At 38.9% G+C, this 19633-nt stretch overlaps 1 protein-coding gene across 11 annotated transcripts in view; it reads right to left on the bottom strand.

Moving 5' to 3' along the window:
- LOC120554323 (fibroblast growth factor 14-like) overlaps window positions 1–19633 on the bottom strand; it is a 93044-nt gene that overhangs the window by 53038 nt on the left and 20373 nt on the right. Inside the window, exon 1 of one of the 11 annotated variants that reach the window (XM_039793164.1) lies at window positions 5634–5653. The exons of 9 other annotated variants lie outside the window; for them this stretch is intronic. Coding sequence is in view for 1 of the 2 variants with exons in the window: in XM_039793155.1 (XP_039649089.1) it covers window positions 5515–5584 (70 nt within the window). In the remaining variant the exon portion in view is untranslated. Of the gene's footprint in view, window positions 1–5514; window positions 5593–5633; window positions 5654–19633 lie in introns of those variants that run through there. One more of the 11 variants, XM_039793155.1, reaches the window with a different exon arrangement.

The raw sequence follows: 19633 nt of genomic DNA, 5'->3' as shown, positions 1-19633 counted from the left end.
ACTGATTATAAAATCCTGTCCAAAGCCCTGGGGTCTCATTTATAAAACGGTGCGTAGGATCCTTAGTATAAGTGTACGTATGTCCAAAAGCCCAAAATGGCGTACGCCAAAAAAAGTCCGATTTATAAAATTGTGTGTATGCACACCTGTAAGCAATGTTCCCTTTATAAATCAGAGATTACCTACAAGCGTGCGTACATGGATCAGACTCTTATGCAAAGCACCTCGTGAATGGTGATCAGTATATGAATGACACTGGCAGTTGTTACACCGAATCATGATGACTGGCGGAGAAAAAGCAAAAAGCTTCTCAGACGTTCAGGAATTGCTGCAAATTGAATTATAATTTGGGCCTGTTCTTGCAGAGCGTATGGAACCCTGATCTATAGACTACATATATTAATAATACGTCCAAAACAGCAGGCATTACGGCACTCGGGGGACAGCTTCAATATATCAGACGTATATGATAAGATTTAACAGGACTATATATTATATTCAAACAAGCCTTAGTGATAAAGTTGAAGATTATATATAATATTTATTTAAAAAAAAAAACACTTTGGTTGCTGTCTGACATTTCCCTCTGGATACAGCCGGTTTCAGGCAGAAGTGGCGAGGACCTGTATTTGGACCAGGATGGCACGGTTCTGGCGCGTTGCCCTCTCTACTGGACCCAATTCAGTACATAGATCCAAGAGCTCAGCTTTAGAAAATTTAAATCGGCATATTAGCCAGTCATCGTGATGGTCCCTGAAGTCTCTTTTTCTCCTGATTCTTCCATTAGCGTAGTCCTCCTGCAGGGCCAGCAGTGCCATCATGCAGCATTACGCACGGGTTCTCTGCAGTATTTATATGTTTACAACAATTTGTGATTGTTAACACCTTGCCATCACAGCATCAACTAGTGGTATCCCCCACCCCGATATACAATTTGAAGACGAAATAAAGTGTTATAGGCAAACACACTTTTCTTCATGCAGGTTTTGTCACAAACAGATAAAGTTCGGACTGATAACGAGGACATTAAGGGTAACGATTGCGCGAGAGCTTAACGGCTGTATTTTCAGACTTTGACATTTGATGATATATGCACACGTTTTAAAGACAGATATTTAGTTATTTATATGGTGTTCTGCAGTTATCTAATGGTAGGGTATTTGATGATACCCTGTATTCCATGCAGTCGGGTCATCTCCTCCTCCTACGCTCCGTAGCAGACACTGTGACAGCAAGACAGCGCCGATTAAATATTAAGAACACATTTTCATTTAAGATTTGAGTTGGAGGTGTTTATGGAACAGTTATCATTCAAGCGCAAATAACACTGCTGGATTTCATGTTATGGTAATGTGGATGATATGGAGTGAAAGAATGTGCGTGAGGCATCAATACTAGAAAATATTACGAGTAATCGTTATTCCCATTTTACTCTCTGCAGTCTGACTTCAGTTCACCACCTCACCATCTGCGTCGCCAATTCCTATTTTGTCTCCAAAATGTGCATACACATGGGTCAGAGTTTGCGTGGAGGACAGCAAATTCTCCCGTCAAGTTTGTTTTTTTATAAATCACAACCTTTGCGTGGGAAGTGGCGTACGCACATTTTCAGCCCCGTTTTGTGCGTACGCCACATTTATAAATGAGACCCCTGGCCCTTAGATTGAGGGAGGTGATGGTGTCCATTCTCCACCCTGACCAGACTTACTGTGTGCCCGGCAGGCTCATAAGTGACAACGTCACTTTAATTCGGGATTTTTTGGACCTCTCTAGTTCATTGGCTGTTGAAACTGGTCTTATTTCCATAGACCAGGAGAAGGCTTTTGACCGGGTTGAACACCAGTACTTATGGCAGACTCTGGCCGCTTTTGGGTTCAACTCTGGCTTTATAGCCATGATCCAGGTTCTCTACAGTGACATTGCAAGTGTTCTTAAGATAAATGGCGGGCTGGGTGCTCCCTTCAGCATCAAGAGGGGGGTGAGGCAGGGTTGCTCTCTCTCTCTCTGGTATGTTATATTCATTATCCTTTGAGCCTCTGCTCCACAAATTAAGAAACAATTTGAATGTTTCCCTCAGTGTCCCGTCTCTTTTAAGTTTTCTGTTTATGCAGATGATTTGATTGTTTTTATAAACTCACAAAGAGATATTGATGTTTTAGAAAATACTGTGAAAGATTTTGGTTTTATTTCATCTGCAAGAGTGAACTGGGGGAAGAGCGAGGCTGTGATGGTGGGGGGAGAGTTTGGGGGATCGGCTCAGGCTGCCAGGTGCTTTCGTCTGGAGAAAAGGAGGACTGAAGTACCTCAGAGTTTTCCTGGGGGATGAGACCTCTATACAAAGGAACTGGGACAATGTTTTGGAGAGCGTAAAAGGTCGGCTCAATGGAGGGAAGTGGCTACTGCCAAAAATGTCCTACTTAACTACCTAACTTGGTCTCTTCTTTCCTGTGGCACCAAAGGGCCTGCATTGCCTCTCTCCTGTCCCAGGAGGCTTTTGGGGGATTTTTTTGGGATCAGATGCACTGGGTCCCACAGAGCATCCTGTTCCTCCCTAAGGAAGAGGGAGGGCAAGGACTGGTCCATCTGGCCAGTAGAGGTGCCGCCTTCCGCCTCCAGTTCTCCAGTTGTCTCTGCCGGGTTTTTATAAGAGTGTTTTTATCGTGTGGAACTTACTGAGGAGACAGAGAGCGGAGCAGGCGGACTCTCTGCATTGGCTTCTGCAGGAACCTGTGCTGTTTGGGATGGTGCTGGACTATACTGGCTGGGGAGGAGCAACTCTGTCCAGGGTGCTGAGAACTGCAGGGATTTCCACTCAGGGTCAGATGGTGGAGCTGGCTGGGCCTCGGCTGGACAACCCCTTCCATCTGGCTGCTCGACTCGGTCTCCGGTCGGTCCGGGTCACCGGGCAACTTCTGGAGTACTGGAGACACAAGCTGACTGGACATGAATTGTCCCTCCTAGACTCCTTTGGCAATGGGTCACTGCTGCCGAACGAGAACGACCCGTATCCTTCCCTGGTTTTGCTCCCGGATTATAAAGCCTGTGGAGGACCTCTGCTGGAGCCGGTGCAGGCCGTCTCTCTGGAGAATGCCTCAGGAAAAGATTTTTACGGGCTGGTGGTAAAAACACTGAACAAGACTAAGCTGAATGGTCGGACTGACACTCCATGGAGGAGTCATCTTGGTATGGATCCAAGTTTTAGACCTGCATGGAGGTCTATCTACAAACCTCCACTGACTAAAATACATGCAGACTTGCAGTGGAGGATCCTTCATGGGATTATTGCAGTGAACTCTTTTGTGTCAGTTCTAAACGCTGCTGTTGAGGACAAATGTCCGTTCTGTGGACTGAGAGAGACGGTATTTCACTGCTTTTCTGAGTGCATTGTGGTTTTAAGTACAGTTGCCATCACAAGTGCCAGGTCTTAAATTTAGTTTTGGGACAGGCCAAGATGGCATTGTATGTGAGCCGGAGGAGGAAGGTGGAGGATGATTTAAATGTTGAGGTTACCCTTGTGTGTAAATGTGACCAAATCCAGACTGCTGGTGGATTTTAGCTTTTAAAAAGCTGCTGGAGACCTGAACTCGTTCCAGCAGGTCTGGGGGTTTAATCAGGTTCTCTGTACTGTCTCAGAAGAGATACTTACCTTTGGAGACGTGCTCATTATTGAGCCTTGAAATAGAATGAAAAAGAGCGGCAAAATCAAATCTCTCTCTCTCTTCTCTCTCTCTGCACACACATGGTCTGGTTCTGGTGGTTGAAATACAGTAGTACAATGTCTTCTTCTGATGTAGACGTAGCCTATACTGCAAGTCAGCAGTAGGCTATACAGTGGAGGTGCATATTAAGTGGTTTGGGGTCCTTCTTTAAGTAATTTTAGGGTACAATTTGGTTTTGAAGAATTCTATAAGCAGCAATACCACAGGCCAAGCAATTGCCCATTCCAAACAGGCACATTTTCAATGGGCACTGCACTAGTATATAATAAAAAACTAACTTTACTAACTCCAAATGTGAGGTGATACAGTAGATCGGTCCCTTGTGGCATGACAATAGGCAGGGTATAAACCACATTACCCGCTTTACCCACATTGCTGCATTAAAGGCACCTTGTATATAGTCTGTGCATGTGTGTACAGTAATCCCTCTCAGTGACAGTGTCAACACTTCAGCAGCACAGTACATTTGAGGATCCCATTCAGCCCGTGAGGCTGCATCTAATCCAAGCTGTGCTACAATACAAATCTAAGAGCAACACTTCTTACAGGTACAACTGCGGTTTGAGAGGGAATACAGACATAAATACAACATGCCCTCCCTGGGGTATGAACATACTGATTTTCTAACCCTTTTATGAATGCTTCCATAGGGGCTTAGAGAGAACAGGATAATGGATTTGAGATGACAGAGTTTACAATTCATTTAAACTTTGACTAAAAGGCTGAAAATTGCTCCAAATCTTCTCATTTCACAGGCGCCAGTTAGACAGAGAGTTTTAATTACTGGTGTTCATCATTAAAACACAATATTATAAGCAATTTTATCAGGTGAAGCCTTTTAGATTATGACCCGTCTAAGTCAGCTTCAATGAATTTGCTTTTCACTGCCATTTTAGAAAAGTTATAATAACAGTCAGCAGGTCTGGTGCCGTTTTAACCTCTGTCCATCCTACACCCCCAATCCGACTGTTTTCAATTGACCATGTTGGCTATCTAAAGTTTATCTTGAACTGGTGGTATGTGTTGGTCAACTTGTGGCTGCACATCCCTGCAAATTCTGCTGTTTTTTTATCAAGAGTTTGCTTGCCTAGTGAATGATCACCTGCAGTGACCCATGTGGGACGATATTTATGTATTTTTTTGCTTAATTCACAATACTACCATTATTACCACCATTAGAATATTCAACATGTATACAAGTAGAAGATTTAAAGGATTTGGTGGATTAAAACTACTGTACTCTTTGACTGAGGATTGAAACTGACTGGCACATACATATATGGAAAGGCAATTCAGCCACACATGAGAATAACATATACTGTAGGAGACAATTAAATGGAAGAATAAAACATCTTTGCTAGTAATAAAGCAACTTTCAGCTTTAGTAGCGAGTATCGTGACCTCATTTGTCCGGCGCACGCACGCACACACGCTAACCCTAACCCTCTTGAATAGAAAAGTTCCCATGTTTCTAAGCAAACTTTTGAAAAGTTGCAAAGAATATAACAAGGGTGAGTTTAAATCACGATGAAGCCAAATAAAAGTGTAAATAAGTAAATACAACCAAAATGGATACATAAAACTATATATTTGGATGACTGCATGAATGACATTGCTGGGAAGTCCTTATATTTTTTTCTCTTAAGTGATTCTCTTTAGAGGTAAAGCAACTGACAGTGCATGTAATTATCCTGCTCTCTCTCTCTCTCTCTCTCTCTCTCTCTCTCTATTTTCTTCTTAAGTCTCTCTCTAGGACAGATGCACACAGCTGTTGCCAGTGTAAAGAGTACCTTACCTGGGTCAGCTCTACCCAAAGCAGCCTTTATTCTTCTCTCTGCTACCTTCAGTATAAAATCATAGTCCATGGCTAACACACAAACACACACACCTGCCCATTGGACACTGAAAACTCACTTCTTAAATCGCCTGGAGTCCCCCAACGAGGCCTCAGACCTGGACACACACGCCAACACACACAAATAGCGAGTGGGACAGATATGGGGATTATATCATGCAAGGCTGTCATCAAGCAAAAGGTTAACGCAGACAAGGGAAGACTAAAAGTCAGCTCAAGTGTGTGTGAGGGAGAGGTAGAAAGGAAAGAAGTGGAGAACAAAGATAAAGAGACGAGGTGCTAAGAAAAAGCTACAGAGTGGGAACTCATCGGCAGGGCCGTACGGAATCTGCGGACACAGAATTCTGCTGAATTTTTCGCAGATTAGAAAAAAATACAATTAAAATAAATAAATTAATCTCCACCCCAAGCAGAAAAACAGTCCCCAGATTTTCATTCTGAAAAACATTTTTTTAAATATCCGCAGATTCTTGCTCATTAGTAATGTAAGCCACTTAGCTTTCACATCAATATTACATTAAAGTTACTTTTTCTTTTGAACGGTTAACTGTTTTCATGCTTAAGCATTATGATCCAGTGTGTATATTCAGCATTTCCAGCCCCACCAATTAAATACTTTTCACTTGTCAGAGAGAGGGACTGCGATGTTGTCAAGTGTTTCTTATCAATCAGTCAGCGAAAACACTTCTAAGCTGAGCCTTTGATGCCCTGCTGCTATTTAAGTGCACTTGGAAAAATAACACTCAGCCCTCGCTCTCTTTTGACAGAAACCTGGAGCGAGAGCCGTCCAAACACACATTCTCTCATTCACCTTTCCACTTTTGCTCATTGTTTCATTTGGACATTGACAGTGTTTCCACTGCTGAACAGAGTCACGCTGTTATCAACAGTGCAACAGTCTCATAAGGGTTTTTGTTTGTCGGACACCCTTCAATAACTGCATTCATTTAACTTAACGTTGTCCTTTCAAAGCAGAAATGCAACAAGTTGGTAGATGGCAGTTTCAAGGTTGAAACATTTGTAGCAGAGATATGTAAATATATATATATATATATATATATAAATTTAGACATAAATAGGGAACAAATTGAAGTTTGAAGCACTTTCTCCAGAAAGAACAGTTGTAGCAGGTTTAAGATTGAATAAACCAAGTTGTGACTCTTCTCACGCGCGCACACGCGCGCACGCACACACACACACACTCATTGTCAACACATTACATTGGAACTTTCTACCAAAGAAATGAAATAGTTAATTGTGTATAATTGTGTGTAAATATTAACTATATTTTTCTTCTTCCTGTTTGGTTTTTACATAAACTTAGCTATAGTGGATTACCAACTGGTCAAACCATGCAACGGCCCTGAGCCCAAGACTCTGAGGGGCACCCAAAGCCCCAAGTTCACTGTGCCTATAAGTAATTTGATTAAGTGAGATTATTTACACTGCACTTTACACTACTTTAAAGTACTATATGGAGCATAGAGCTAGTACAAACAGTCTCCACCAACTCCTGACAGAAATATCTGGCTCTTATGCTGCTAAATGTTCCACTATGTTCACCAGCTAGCCTCAACTTGATCTTTAATAGCACATGTGATAAACTTAACCGTACTAAAGTGTGTATAAGACATGAAAAGAAGCTTTATTCAAGACTATGATTATCACATAAGAAATACTGGATCATTTTGGGCTTTTTTTACCTGCAAAGTTCATTTCAGTTCAGTTTATCTTGTCTGATTATATAAATGACCTTTGTGACTGCACTGTGTGTTTGGGATTGGTGTGACTAGTTGACAGCTTGTGAGTGTGTGAAGTATGACGTGATGAGGAAAAGCTGATCAGACCAGCAAAGTCATAATGTTTTTCTGCAAACTCTGCAGCGTGTTTGGACAATGAGGCCATGAACTAATGAGCGCACAACACACGCACACACAACACACAACACACACACAGCATATTAGCGTACTGCACCAAAACCCTCCGTGTGACCTTACAGGACAGGCATCACTATAACTGTCACTGTTTTGTCCACTCATCACTTTTGTAGCACAATGTAACAGCACGCAACTAAGAAACAATGACATAGAGACGCACACAATTTTACTTTGTTGCAAGCTTGAGGAAAACATGACATCTGTGGATATCCAAAGATATCCACAGATTTAAATTGAAATACAATATATTTAAAACACAAATGTGTAGTATACGTGCGTGTGGGCATTTCACTTCAGATTGTACAGATCCAAGTTGGCACGAATCCCACTGCTATAATCCAGTGTTTAAATAAAATATAAAGTACAATGCCTTAATGGCAATTCTCCAGAGAAGGTGAGCAGGCATGTGTGTGTATGTGCATGCGTGGGCATGCACGCCTACGTGGGTTATAAAGGGTGAAACTCTCTATCTGGGTCACGTCACATGGGACACAAGACATTGACTAACATTGTTGCTTATTCCTTTTAACAATGAATGATACTGATGCTGCTCATCGGGAGGAACCGGCCGGGGGGGGGGGGAATACCATTTACAGCTGAGACCCATCATTGTCATGCTACGGCGCTGGAAGGATTGTGAAACTATTTTACAGCGCGCAAAACGTCTCAAAGGAAGCAAAATTTACATAAATGAGGACTATACGGACACAGTTAAAAGGAAGCGAAGAGTTGAGAGCTGCAAGAGAAAGGGGCGATATTGCCTTCTTGCATTATGACAAGCTAATAGTTCATCCGCGCACCAGCACACCAAACCCAGTGTAAACATCAGGATATTCGGCATAATACTGGTATGTTGAATCACTTCTTTTCACATGGCCTCTAACAAATCACAAACTACAGGAACTTTCGACTTTGAACTCTCTTTAAGGAAAATTAAGGAATCAAACAATATGGATTTTGCATACTCACAATATGATTTACAGAACACTGAGATTGCCATCGACCCTGAAAATAACTTCTTTACGAGATCTGTTAATGACTGTCAATATTATACAGAGGATCATTACAATGGCAATTTCAAAAATGTGAATACATTCTCAATAATCCACTTCAATAGTAGAAGCCTTTATGCAAACTTTGACAACATTAAGAGCTACTTAAAATCGTTTCTAAATCCATTCAGAGTGATTCTAATAACAGAAACATGGATACATAATGAGAGAGAAATGGATTTTAGTATTGAAGGTTATGAGTTTATAAGTCAGAACAGAATGAATAAGTATGGTGGGGGCGTAGCAATGTTTGTAGACTTAAATTATGGTTATAAAATTATTGAAAATATGACTATGGTGGTGGATGATATACTTGAATGTCTCACTATTGAAATTGTAAGGACAAAAAAGAAAAATATAATTGTAAGTTGTATTTATAGAACACCAGGGTCCAACATAGATGTGTTTAATAATTGGATGGAGGAGCACTTTTCACACTCAAATCAGAAACTCATGTTTGTTGGGGGTGATCTTAACATTGATCTGCTAAACCCAAATAAACATAAAAAGACTGACGAATTTATTAATACTCTATTTAGTATAGATTTGTTTCCTCTAATAACTAAACCCAGTAGAATTACAAACCATAGTGCTACATTAATTGATAATATTTTTTCCAATGAAATAGAAAGTAATACAGTAGTCGGATTAATGATAAATGATATCACTGATCACCTCCCAGTTTTTGTTTTTGTATTAAATAAAAATGAATATCAAAAAAATGAAGAGGATTTCATGTATTGGTTTAGTAGGGTAAAAACAGAGAAAACTATTGAAGTATTTAAAAAGGATCTATTAATGCAAGATTGGAGTATCATATATAGACAGAATGACTCTAACAAGGCATATGATGAGTTTGTGCGAGTATTTCAAAAAGTCTATGATAACAACTGCCCAATAAAAAAAAATTGTAAAAAAAAAGAAAGTACAAAGAAAACAAATGGATGTCTAAGGGATTACTGAATGCTTGCAAGAAAAAAAATTCACTTTACAAAAAATGTATAAAAGATAGAACAAAAGAAGCGGAGGATAAATATAAGAAATATAAAAATAAATTGATCGGTATCATACGAAAATGTAAACAGGATTATTACAACAAATTGTTAGATAGCAATAAGAATAATAGTAAAGGTTTATGGAATATTTTAAATAGTTTAATTAGAAATAAACCTAGAAGGATCAATTAATTACCCACAATACTTCAGAGATGAAGAAAAAACTATAAATAATAGGAAGACTATAGTCAACACATTTAACAAATTCTTTGTAGATGTTGGCCCAAACCTTGCTGCAAATATTGCAACAGTTGGAAGTTCTAAGTGCAAGTTAATAGACACAAATCCTAATACGTTGTTTCTTAAACCTGTGGAGGAAAACGAGATATTGGACATTGTTAGAGGGTGTAAAAGTAAAACCTCGACAGATTATTATGATATGGATATGAAGACCTTAAAATGTGTTATTGAAAGTATCCTTAAGCCGTTAACATTCATTTGCAACTTATCGTTGCAAACTGGCCAATTTCCTGATAGTATGAAAGTAGCTAAAGTGATTCCTCTGTTTAAGGCAGGAGATAAGCATCTCTTTACTAACCATAGACCTGTTTCCCTTTTACCGCAATTTTCAAAAATCTTAGAGAAGGTTTTCTCTTCTAGACTTGATAGCTTTATTGAAAGAAATAAATTACTCGTAGATAACCAGTACGGTTTTAGGAATAATTGTTCACCTTCACATGCACTCTTTGATATAATTGATGAAATAACTAATGCTGTAGACAATAAGAAATTTGCAATAGGGTTATTTATTGACCTAAGTAAGGCATTTGACACAATAAATTATGATATTTTAATTAATAAGCTAGAACGGTATGGGATTAGAGGGGTAGCACTACAGTGGGTTACTAGTTATTTAAAAAACAGAAAACAATATGTGACAATAGGAGATTATCAGTCAAGTTATCAAGAAATTGTGTGTGGCTTACCTCAAGGTTCCATTTTGGGTCCAAAATTGTTACGATATTTGTAAAACATCTCAAATACTTAGATTTATTTTGTTTGCAGACGATACAAATATTTTGGCATTTGGAAACGATTTACAACAACTGTGTCAAATTGTAAGCTTGGAACTCAAACGTGTTAATAAGTGGTTCAAACTAAATAAATTATCATTAAATCTGAGTAAAAGCAAAATGATGATATTTGGAAAAGGTAATTCCAATGCTCAGGAAGCAATTGAGATAGAGGGTGTTGTTATAGAGCTGGTGCATGAAATCAAATTTCTAGGAGTTATTATAGATGATAAAATTACTTGGAACTCTCATATTAAATACTTAATCACTAAAATATCAAGAAGCATGCAGTAATTGCAAAAGTAAAGCATATTTTAAACATCAAAGCTCTGCATACTTTATACTGTTCTCTAATCTTGCCCTATTTACATTATTGTTCTGTGGTATGGGGTAGTACTTATAAAAGCACATGAAAACCAATAGTAATGGTGCAAAAAAGAGCTATCCGACTAATTCATAAAGTTGGGTTTTTGGACCACACAAACTCATTATTTTTAAAATCTAAGATCATGAAGTTTTATGACATTGTTGAGTTCCAATCGATACAGATGCTATATAAAGCAAGGCACAAATTGTTACCAAGCCAAATACAAGGAAGGTTCCAAGAATGTACTGGTGGTTATGAATTTAAACTTTAGGACGCAGAAACATAGTACAACTTTGAAAGGTTTTAGCCTTACAGTTAATGGGGTGCATTTGTGGAATAAGTTGGAGATGGAGATGAAACAATGTCCAAATATCAACCTTTTTAAATATAGACACAAACAAAAGATTTTTGAAAAGTATAAAGAAGAAGAAATGATTAGCCATTAGGAGTATTTCTACCATGATCAGATATTGGAAGTGTATATAATCCATTTTTGTTCTGTTTTGTATTTGTTTTGATTGTTATATTGTTTGTTTGATATTGTTTCGTTGTGTTGTTTTGCACTATGTTTTTTTGTACTATTGTGAAATGAGAAATTTTATTGTATTATTTTATGGGGGGGGCGCTTATAAGCTCTTTTGCTTCTGCCCACTCCCTTTGAGCAGAATGGTTACTGCTCAAATAAACAAATAAACTAAACTAAAACTAAACTAAACAACACAGTTTCAGCTGTTTCTACTGAACACAGATTTACAGAAAAGTCAGTTGATTTTATGCTTTATATGTCTGTAGTTATCTTATACTTAAAGTTAGAATGTTTTGATTTAATTTACACCCATTTTTGATACATTAATTGATTTTTTTGTCACTGATAATTCCATCCACAAAATTGATGGAAGCCTCGCTGTTTACTGATCGCTCTCCTACAGCTGTAACTGAGTTGAATTTATTACTGCTAATGCAAACTGTACACAAAGCGCAACAATTTATTTTCAGTGACTTTTGACAGTGAATCAGATTAATATTGCAGGCGGTTCTCATGAACCATTCGTACATATAGCTATGAAAGGTAATGCACTGTAATTTGTATGTATTCCACGTATTTATTGCTGTATGCACCACATTGACCGCTGCTGTATAAGAGCGCTTCCAAGCGGGGGAGCGGAGTTCGTGTCCCAGGAAAAACACAAGACTTTCACCCAACGCGTGTTTGTGTGCCAAGAGTACTACGTAAAGCTATAGTGTGTAGTTTCTGTCGCACCCATGAGGAATTCTAAGTAATGATAACAACACTGTCGGCGCATCCACATGATGCAAGCCTTCAGAGGATGCTATTTATTGACTACAGCTCTGCATTCAACTCCATCAACCCAGACAAATTGAATAACAAACTACAAACACTGGGTCTGGGAGACCTTCTCTGCCAGTGGATTAAAGACTTCCTCACCAATAGACCCCAGCGTATCAGGATCAGCCATCACACCTCCTCTAGCATTATTCTCAACACCGGCGTCTCCCAGGGCTGCGTCCTCAGTCCAGCCCTCTATTCACTCTTCACCCATGACTGCACCTCCTCCCACACCTCCAACACCCTCATCAAATTTGCTGTTGACACAACCATAGTTGGACTCATATCAGACAACAACGAAATAGCCTACAGGAAAGAAGTCCAGACCCTGTCAGCTTGGTGCACGGACAACGACCTCAACCTCAACACCAAGAAGACAAAAGAAATAATAATTGACTACAGAAGGAACAAAATAAACCATAACGGGATCAACGGGAAGGAGGTGGAGAGGGTGGCAAGCTTTAAGTTCCTGGGAGTGCACATTGCAGAGGACCTGACCTGGAGCCAGAACACCTCCCATACCATTAAAAAAGCCCAGCAGAAGATGTTCTTCCTGAGGACCCTGAAGCGCAATGGGCTCCCTCAGGAACTCCTGACGCGCTTTTATCGCTGCACAATTGAGAGCACCCTGATATACTGCTGCACCGTGTGGCACTCCAGCTGCACTGCAGCAGAAAGAAAGGACCGGCAGCGGGATGTCAAGACGGCTGAGAGAATAATTGGCTCCCCCCTACCAAACCTGAGTGAACTATACTCAAGCCGTCTTCTCACACGGGCCACAAACATCAGGCAGGACACCTCACACCTCGGACACTCCCTGTTCACCACCCTCCCCTCAGGGTCTTTGTGCCCAGCACACGCACAAATAGACTCCGGAACAGCTTCTTCCCCAGAGCTGTGAACATATTACAAAAATCATACATACATCCACGCATACAAACATAAAAAATAAAATAAATAACAAAAATACACACATCTCTTATCCCCTCAGTGCAATCAGACTCTGTTCAATAACTGCTGTGACTGAATGTGTGTATATATATTTTTATCTTCTTTACTCTGTATACGTATGTATGTGCGTACGTATGCATGTATATACATGTGTACGTATGTATGTATGTATGTGTATGTGTATATCTTAATTTTTTTACTCTATGCTGCTATTTGGAGAGGATTGCTCCAACAGAATTTTGTTGTATCGCATACAATGACAATAAAGATCTATTTATCTATCTATCTATCTATCTATCTATCTATCTATCTATCTATCTATCTATCTATCTATCTATCTAAAAACATGATGGACTCTTCAGAAGAGGCAATTATCTTATTATTATTAACGCATTACTTGAGCTTCTGCACGCATAAGTCGCCAGACTTCACCATTTGGTAAACAAGCCATACTGAGAAATACAGAGAGAGTTTTGTGGAGCAGATAGTCTTAATAAGCTTTGTATCAACTCATTTGGCAATTGCTTGAATGTAATGGACGTTCATTAATATAAAATAGTTGCGCACAATAGCTTTAAGGGGATCAGTGTTGTAATCCAAACAACAATCTTTTTTTCTAATCTTAACTAATCTTTTTGGTGCCTAAACTTAACGGTTGTCGCCGCATGACGGTCACCTTTTGTCGGCTAAAATCAACTGCCACGGCCTCTGAAACGCCCGGCACCTTTCGCTGACCGGTACCCGGCTCACAGTAACCTTTTATGGGCTAAATTCAACTGTAAAGACTGCTAAACTTAACTGTCATGTGACCTGTCGTAGGGCTGGGCAATATATCAATATTATATTGATATCGTGATAGGAGACCAGATATCGTCTTAGATTTTGGATAATCGTAATATTGTGATATGACATAAGTGTTGTCTTTTACTGGTTTTAAAGGCTGCATTACAGTGAAGTGATGTACTTTTCAGAACTTACCAGACTGTTCTAGCTGTTCTATTATTTGCCCTAGAACATCGCCGCAATATCGATATCGAGATATTTGGTCAAGAATATCGTGATATCTGATTTTCTCCCTATCGCCCAGCCCTAACCTGTCGTCACATTACCAGCTGGCTTTCGATGTAATTTCGTAGGATATCATATGAACCCATTTATGAGAATGCGTTGAATATTGCAAGGGAAGATTGAAGAACGGAAGAAAAAGCTGCAGTAAACATCTTATTTTACCATACATTTTAGAAATTCAATAGAAATCCATTTTATAATAATAATACAGATTACAGAAGTAAAAGTATAACATACAGTATAATAAAGTAACCAAACAACATAAAAGGAAAGAATCTGAAACTTTTAGTGTGTTTCTTATTGAATCTCTCTCTCTCACACACACACACACACACACACACACACACACACACACACACACACACACACTTGAAAAATACATTGAAAAATCTCAAAAGCCACTAGTCCTGTTCCTGGATAGTGCACACAGACCTCAGTGTCAACACATTACATTGGAACTTTCTACCAAAGAAATAGTTCCTCACATGAAATAGTTAATTGTGTATAACTGTGTGTAAATATTAACAATATTTTTCTTCTTCCTGTTTGGTTGTTACATAAACTTAGCTATAGTGGATTACCAACTGGTCAAAGCATGACTATGATTATCACATAAGAAATACTGGATCATTTGGGCTTTTTTTACCTGCAAAGTTCATTTCAGTTCAGTTTATCTTGTCTGATTATATAAATGACCTTTGTGACTGCACTGTGTGTGTTTGGGATTGGTGTGACTAGTTGACAGCTTGTGAGTGTGTGAAGTATGACGTGATGAGGAAAAGCTGATCAGACCAGCAAAGTCATAATGTTTTTCTGCAATCTCTGCAGCGTGTTTGGACAATGAGGCCATGAACTAATGAGCACACAACACATGCACACACACACACACACACGCGCACACACACACACACACACACACACACACACACACACACACACACACACACACACACCATAATAGTGATCAACTGACACTAAAATCCCTGAAAGAACCCTAAATTCTGTCTGGATAGGATTAGTTTAGCATCGGTAGGATCATTTTTGCCCATCCCAAACCTGTCAGTCATATCTGTGGTATTTCTGGACTATTTTTGTCTTAAGCCTCACCCACACAGCCCATGAAATTATTTGAACCTACCATATACGTAATTGAAATTAAAAAAAAAGTAATTTTAAGTAAGTAAATAAGTAAATATACAACCACAGTTGATACCTAAAACTATATATTTGGATATTTGAATATTTTGGACTGTATGAATGACATTGTTGGAAAGTCCTTATGTATATATATTTTTTCTCTTTAGAGCAGGGGTCTTCAAGGTTTTTTAAGCCAAGGACTCCTTAACTGAAAGAGACACGGCGCAGGGACCCCCTGCTACATATATTGTATAAAATGAAGTTGCATATAAAACTGGGCCTACAATAACGTGTATGGCGGCCGAACGCCTTTATACATAACTTCTTAGTGCATAATACTAAGCTATTAAAATTATATTTTTTGGCACGATTTTATAAATTATCTTTTAATATTAAACATACATGTAGCACAGTGAATAGGATGTATTGTACGGTATCTGTAGATGGCTACCTTTGTGAATACCTTACCTACTGTATAGACCAGTTAGCCTATCATTATTATTAATTAACAAACTTTTTTTTTTTTAAATTAACAAAAATTTGGAGGCCTCCCTGCAGTAAATCTGAGGACCCCCTAAGGATCCCGGACCCCCTGTTGAAGATCTCTGCTTCAGAGGTAAAGCAACAGTGCCTCTCTCTCTAACCCTGCCTTTGCTAATTTACCCATTAATCCTTTTTTTAATCATACAATAGATGTAATCATTGCTGAGTATTCTCCAGGCCACCAAAACCAAAAAAAGACATTTGCCAAAGAATCCATTTCCCATGGTGGGACTCATTTTCACTCCAGGGACAAAAACAACTAAATGCTCCATCTAAGTCATTTTCTCAAATCAACACACACCCAACAAAGACACAATGCCAATGAAACTACGCTATTTTTGTATAACTGAGCTTGACACAGGTCTAGCCTAGTTTAGACCATAGACTATACAAAACTAGGTTTAGACACCGCACACACTCTATCACATCACAAGCAACCGTCTCTCTCTCTCTCTCTCTCTCTCTCTCTTCTCTCTCTCTCTCTATTTTCACTAGCAATTCAGAAGAAATCCTGAGTCAGCAAAACTCTCTCCTCCCCATCAACAGCAGGTCCATATTTCACCACCAATGGCTGTGTGTATTACCCATAAACACAGGCAAACTCCCAGGGAAAGAGCTCATACAGTAAGTTTCCTTTAATTAAATAAGAAAGTGACAGCTAAATGGTGCTGACTCTTATACATCTATGAGCCTGGCTGCAGGATGCTGATGGGACTTACTCATGTACAGTACGTACTCCCAGTCTTCTTTGCATTCCCACTCTGTGTGTGTGTGTGTGTGTGTGTGTGTGTGTGTGTGTGTGTGTGTGTGTGTGTGTGTGTGTGTGTGTGTGGGGTGGGGGGGTATTCTTTCATTAGCTAATCATGAATCACCTGATATTGACAACATATACATAAGCCAAGTTTCTAAGCTCCTTGTTTGTCACCACTTGCATTTGAACTATTTAAACAACATCACTGCGGTTGGCATTACACCAGGAAATAAGACCTAAACACTTAGCCATACACAATTACTTCACCATGGTATAATGACTTCAAAGGCCACAGCACATAAATGCTCAGTGATATGCCTCATTGGTGCAGAGAACTGGATAAATGTCAATATTTTATCATTAGTTGCATGCAATGTTTTAATTTTCCGATAATTTAGCTTATAAAATGTTAAAAAAAACACATTAAAAGTGGTCACTACAAGTTCACCAATCCAATGTGATGTGTCAAATTTGAAACAAATGTTTTTACTTAAATAGTATCTTAAATATTCAATGGAATATCAAAACTGCCATAAACTGACTTTCATTGGTTTAACAAATTATTCAATCAACAAAATAACATTAACTCAAGGTCCACCTGCTGGCTTCCTCAGAAGCTTTCAACTAGAGCTCATAGTCTCCATGAGCAGGTGGAGTTGATTCAGTTATCTTCATATCCAAGATAGATAGGGACCAAGATTTTAGGTCAACTGAGCCAACTCCATCCCCTGGTGAAGAACATGAGGAGTGGTTGAAAGCTCCAGAAAAAGCTAGTAAGTAGACCTTGAGTGTAACATATATTTTCCTAGGTCAAGAATAAACTTTCACACTCAATTGTTTCAGCATTATGACCCTGGTTACAAAAAACCCTGATACTATACCGTTTGTACGTGTATGACATTTTACAGTAACATTAAAGTTGATTTATTTTTTACTTAAAAATGACATGAAATATCAGACAAAACTGCAGCTCAGAATATGTCCATTTAATTACATTCCACACCCAAAGAGGGAGTTTGAAACTGCAGGGTAACTATGAGTAAGAAGGTAATATCCCTGCTAATGTATTACAGGAGTGCACACGTTCTCTCATAAATCCAGCAAGTCTAGCTTCATGCCAATTCATGAAATAAGCCAAGAGGAGCAAAATATAAAAAGGAATAAAAGCAGAAACAGAGAGCCCTGAGGACACAAAGAAAATAACCAGTCATGGGACACTTCTGATAAATTGCAGGCAGTAGTGTTGGCAGGCAGTGAAAAGTGGAGAAAATGTTTAGTACAACTGTTAAGTTCTGTGTAGCAAATTTGTCCTTTCACCTGTGCCAACACATCAATATTGATTTTGTTTGTTTTCACCTTTAATCTGCGAGATTAGGGGTTTATGTTTGGTGCTCGAGTCTTACTGCTCTAGTGTTTTCCCAGAGATTACTTTTCGATCACTTATGGCCTTTTATCTTGGGATGTTTGTTAATAAAGTACACATATATTCCTCAGGAAAGACCTACCAGCCTTTAATAAACTGTTTATGGAATCATTGTTATATCAGCCAGTGATGAAGACAAAAACAGACATGTATGCATGAAAACTCAGACTAGAGAACATTAATTTAATTCAGGATATATTAAGGCTTAAAAAGAATTGCGTTTGCTTGATTGGCAGGTGGCTAAGCTTTTTATAATCAGATATGGTAGTCACCTCCCAGGCCTCCTACCATTTGCCCAAATATGTTTTAGGCACAAAAAAACAGGCCAGTGACGGGTTTTCCATCAAACCAATTTAAGGTAATTGCAGCTAAGCAAACGTTAGCTTGGTTGGGTCAAAGTAGAAGAAAAGAGGAGAAAAACACCACATATCTAAATTATAACTCGTTTATAAATGGGCCGCTTTCTATTAGCCCTTCAGCTGGTATAGTGGCGTACTGTTCCTTTAATCGAGGCCTGGTGAAGTGCCTTTGAGTAAGACACAGAATAACAACCTGCTGCAGACTGACCACTAACCTGCCTGTAAAATGTATTCTTTCAGTTCATATGACAAAAAAAAAAAAAAAAAACTACAAAGTGCCTACACATTTGCATATTCATAACTACAAATTCCATTAGTCAGCTATTTTTAAGGTTTGGGTAAATTAGTATAGACTATTTTCTTACTGTACACTGCACAGCTGACTTCATATTAGGGCTGCAACTAGGTACTATCATTACCAACTAGTCTATCAGTGAGTTTTTCAGTTGGCTGAGTAATTAGGTTTATAAAATATAAAAATGAATGACCCCTCACAATTTAACAAAATCCAAAGTGAAGAAAATTCCAATTGTCAACTAGTCGAAAAAACTAAGTTTTCAAATTACAATGGTAGGAACAATTTAAATAAAAACACAATAAATATCTTACTGCCATCGGACTTCAAAAAGCCTGCTGCTCCCCTGTAAACACTGTGTTGAGGATACACGGGCCAACTTTTTGATGCAATGTCAATATGCCAATAATGTCAACTTCCTGTTGCAATGCTGCCAATGTCAATCTCTGTCCTGCCCTCAACCAAAGCAGAGGGAAAATCTGGTCGAGACCAAAGCAAACTATTTTGTTTGGTAAAAGCTTGAATTTGTCCTGTACCCTGGAGAGCATGACTAAGATAATCAAAAGACCTGCTGGTGAATTAAACTGAATCTCACTCTTAAATTATATCATCCCTGTTGATGAACACAGTCACTTGTGACTGACGGGTTTCCCAGCCCTGATCTTTAAAGTCTATGTAAAGTCTAAAATCTATGTACACAAATCCAACTTTAGAAGATGGACAAGCAAGCCAAGCATGACATTGGACATGATTAACAGCT

The sequence above is a fragment of the Perca fluviatilis genome, chromosome 24 (genome assembly GCF_010015445.1).
Source record: "Perca fluviatilis chromosome 24, GENO_Pfluv_1.0, whole genome shotgun sequence".
In the NCBI taxonomy this organism is placed as follows: Eukaryota; Metazoa; Chordata; class Actinopteri; order Perciformes; family Percidae; genus Perca; species Perca fluviatilis.
Note: the sequence above shows the minus strand (reverse complement) of the source record. Positions and strands in the feature narration are given on the sequence as shown.